The 4,349-nt window shown below is 32.1% G+C and overlaps 1 protein-coding gene across 1 annotated transcript; it reads right to left on the bottom strand.

Moving 5' to 3' along the window:
- Positions 1 to 831: 831 nt before the first annotated feature.
- LOC114265791 (uncharacterized) lies at positions 832 to 1,805 on the bottom strand. Its single transcript, XM_082888946.1, has 2 exons — positions 1,629 to 1,805; positions 832 to 1,374 (listed from the first exon to the last, which is right to left on the bottom strand). The coding sequence occupies exons 1-2, from the start codon at positions 1,803 to 1,805 to the stop codon at positions 832 to 834; spliced, it is 720 nt and encodes a 239-aa protein (XP_082745072.1).
- Positions 1,806 to 4,349: the final 2,544 nt, after the last annotated feature.

Genomic DNA, 4,349 nt, shown 5'->3' with positions numbered 1-4,349 from the left:
TAAATAGATAAAAATAAAAGTATATTTATAGTGAGATGAAAATAAAAAATAATGAAAGTATAAATGTTACTTACACATTATGGGTTCTTTTGAAAAGAGCTAAAAACGTCAGCTTTTAACTTTTTATCAATTTTGAATTATATCATTTTTTACATTTTTTACTTATAAAAAAATAAAAAAAATAAAAAAAATTTAAAAATTTAAAAATTAATTTTTTATCAACTTTTCAAAACCCTCATATGTACTGATAATTTACACACCCATATGTTAGTAATTTTTCTTCCTTTTTTTACCGGTATGTAATTCTCCTAAAAAGAGTGGACCACTGGCAGATCAAGCCAAGATTGTGCATATTTGGCTGATCAATAGATATCCCGAGACGTGGGGCCTACATGAGTTTTTTACTACGTGGCTGATTCTGAGTCTTGATTTTGTTTATTGGTTTCACGTGCGACTAATGTCAGCAGCAGAGGGGTCGTACGGCGGTCTTACGTTCTCGTGTATGTGAGAAAAGAAGATAGCGACGATTGCGTGACCTTGTCGGCGCCGGCCGCATCGTGGTGTTTGGCAGTCGTGCTATTGGGCGTGCAGTTAGGAACCGATTCAGAATTATAATTTTGAGAAGGTCAAAGTAGTTTAAGTTCTAACAAATAAAATTTGAAGTTCAACATTAATTTTTATTAATATAGGAAAAATTAATAATGTTACGATAAAATATTGAACTATATATTTCTTGTCAACATAATTGAGTATCAAAAGATAATTATACAATTAAGAATATTTTTTTGTCCAGATTCACTTACAAAAAGTAGTAACTATTTCTACATGTATTTATATATTAAAATTAGGCATCTTCAATTGAACTCGACGCTCTTTCATAATATTAAAAGCATGGATGATAGAATCTACATCAAACCCTCGAGCAATGTCTTTTTCAATGTATGTAATCAAGTAACTAGCCAGAAAACCATCTTCTACCCTATTGCGCAATTTAAACTTAATGAGTTTCATAGCTGAAAATACACGTTCTAATGTAGCAATTGAAGCAGGTAAAGTCAACACAAGGCGGATCAATCTATCAATAAGAAGATAACTTGTCGACTTTTTTATTTTTGCCAACATTTGACACAACTCAGAAATGGTTGACAGCTTCTGAAACTCGAGAAGTATGGAAATATCAAGCTTATAGTTTTCCAATTGATATTTCAAATGCAATTTTTCTTGCTCGGAGAAATCCATGGGATAAAATTTATTTGCAAGTTTGAAAATATCCTCAATTTTGAATGATCTATAACCATCCCTAGGATCCAAAACTGAGCTAAGAACAAGCAATTTCATTACATCTTCCTTCAACCTATTGTTTAATTCTTGTAACTGAGAATCAACTGTAACCATAAAAATATCAACTTGAAAATGATGTTCCATGGTGAGTTGATCTCTTTCAGAATGAGACCGACCTCAGCCTCGTTTATAAGGACAACTCATATCAGGAATCTGTATACCATGATCATTAGAAAATAATTTAATTTTCTCCAACAATGGAACCCATCAATCTTCTCTAAATTTTTTAATAAGTATTTTCGTTGTAGACACCAAATGCATTGCATTTAATATATCTTGAGATTTACTTGCAAAGCTTGGCAAAGATCATCAGTAATCTCCATGATATCCCTCACAAGATGTAAGATGAAGACAAACTCAAAAGATGTAATGGAATCACAAACTCCATCTGCCTCAGCTCGTTGATTCGATTTACTTCTATCATTAATTATGTTTCTTAGGACTGCACAAGTAGCACTGAACATGTTTATCAAACTACAAATTGGGAGGCTACTCTATATAATTTTGAAATTATCTAAAAAAAATTTGGGGGTGCGAACTCCTATAATTTTAAATTATTTTAGAATTTCTAGTATAATATATGATATTTTTCAAATTTTTGGGGGTGCCTCCGCCCCCCTCTAGATCCATCCTTGCGTGCAGCGGCTGATTATTGGAATACGGTCACGTGATATTTTATAATAATTTTGTTAAGTAATTCGAATAAGTTAGGGTTCGAATGACGTGAGGTGTTAGATGTTGTTTTTTTTTTTTTTTCTTTCTTTCTTTTCCCTCACACTAAAACTGGTTTGAGAGAAAGAAAGAGAAATAGAGAGGCGAAAGAAAGGGCTGTAGATCTAACAAAAATGGGTGTGAATAATTTCTAGACTTGATCATTATTACCTCATCAAGCAGGAAATCAATGGCAGCTTCATCTTCAACGATGTCCTTTAAGGTAGTTCTCAAGAATCGAATGTCCAACTAAATTTGTTGGAATCCACTCCGATTAAAGGTTTGGAGGCGGAAAAACTCTTACAAACTCTTCTCAAAATTACTTTCCTTTTTATTTTTTATGATGTATCATAAATACAAACTTTTGTTTTCTTTCTTTATTTTTCTTCCTGAAACGACAACCAAACTAAACAATAACACAGAACAAAGCATAAGGAAGAGATTGAATGGCCAATATTTAAATTTACGTCAATTAATAAGTCAATTAAGATCTACTAATAAGAACAATATTATATCAACAAGAATCAAAGATTAAACCCTTAAATAAAGAATATTTACAAAAAAACACTCTCAAATCAAAACACACACAACTTTTCACTTTACTTTTCTTTCCTTTTCTTTTTGTTTTTTGTTGGGCCTATTGAATCCATTGATATATATATATATATATACATATAAGAAACAAAATAAAATCGAGAAAAAAGCATAGCAGATGGGCCTTGGTTGCAAATTTGGGAAAGAGAAAGTTTTTTTAAGAGAGAGAGAGGGGAAAAAGAAGAGAGATGGGTTGCTGTCATTCAAGAGTGGAGAGAGAAGAGATGGTTAAAATTCAGAGAATGAGAAAGTTTTGATGAGGTATTTGTAGAAGATAGGATTTGAGATGGAAGTTGATGTTGTGAAGAAGAAGAAAAAAAAAGAGGAGAAAAAGAAATAGAGGAAGAAGGGAAAGGGGGAAGAGAGAGAGATGTAGTCTGTAGAGTTCCACCCTCATCTATGTTGCAAAAGAGAGAGAGAGAGAGAGAGAGAGAGAGAGAGAAAGAGAGAGAGAGAGAGAGAGTTGAAAAGTCAAAGTCGGGCCAGTCGAGCCTTGTCTATTTCGAGCTATGGAGCATTTCTGATTTCATAATAGCATGATTAATGAAGAAGAAATTATTGATTATTTGAGTTAAGTGATTGAAGAATATAAGAGAATATAATAAATGGTGATTAGTGAGAGAATATGACTATCTGTTACTCTGAAATTATTGTATAATTTTTCGTGTATAGCTTTCTTACAGTGCCAGCTAAGGATGGACAAACATCGAGTTAGGCCAGATTTAAGATGGGTCGACACTGTATAATAAAAGTAGATGTGTCATTCCAAGCTTGACTGACTTGATATCGGGGCCTAACTCACTAAAGCCAATCATTCTAAATCAATTCTAACTTTATTCTAAACCCAATACATATGAATTATTAAATTTTTTTATGAGACATTTATGAGTGAGTCCTAATGATAGAATTTATTTTACCCAAGTCCTACTTATTTTTTCAACTATCAATATCTAAAAATGTCCTCACCTTATTTGATAGAGCACTCAATCACAACATTACTGTTATCACCTACCATTGATAGCAATTACCTTTGGTCATTGGCGATAACCTTCGACCTCGAACGGTGATTTCCAGCAACCATCTCCAACTTCCAGTAACTACCTCCGGCCACCGTTTCTAACTACCGGCAATCACCTCCAATCTCTAGCGAAATTTTTTCAACTATTTTCTAACAAAAACAATGTTCATCTCCACCACCACCTACTTAGATCTGGTAACAACAAGAGAGAGAGAGAGAGAGAGAGAGAGAGAGGGGAGGAAGAGAAGGATAATGGAGAGAGATGAGGAGAAAAAAAATAAAGCATGCGTTTGGTTGTGTTTTGTAAATGTGATTTGAGAGTATGAGTTGTATTTTGAGTTTGTAGGTTGTAGAATTATGATTTGAGTGTAGAAAATTTGTTTGGTTATGGTTTTTAAATAGAATGTTGAATTGTGTTTTGAAGATGTATTTTGAATTAAGTTTTGAAAGTTTGATGTGACATGTGAAAGGTGAAAATTTGTTTGGTGATGTGTTTTGAAAATAGTTTTCAAAACTTAATTCAACCAATAATTTATCGTCAAACACACAACTCATATATCGATGTCCATATTTTTTTATCAACAATAATAACCAAACTATTTTTAAAATACTGAAATTAAAAATCTATTTTTTTTGTCAATTAATTTTTATTTTGTAATTTTTTTGAATAATTGTTTTTTCGAAA

Source organism: Camellia sinensis, chromosome 9, assembly GCF_055761805.1.
Source record: "Camellia sinensis isolate YWXY chromosome 9, ASM5576180v1, whole genome shotgun sequence".
In the NCBI taxonomy this organism is placed as follows: domain Eukaryota; kingdom Viridiplantae; phylum Streptophyta; class Magnoliopsida; order Ericales; family Theaceae; genus Camellia; species Camellia sinensis.
This window is presented reverse-complemented; position numbering and strand designations above follow the sequence as displayed.

Excerpts from the sequence above, each read along its gene's own strand:
- LOC114265791 (XM_082888946.1), bottom strand. The coding sequence starts at position 1,805 with ATGTTCAGTGCTACTTGTGCAGTCCTAAGAAACATAATTAATGATAGA. Across the intron at positions 1,375-1,628 it reads ATCTTTGCCAAGCTTTGCAA|TTACAAGAATTAAACAATAG; the intron begins GTAAATCTCAAG and ends GTTGATTCTCAG.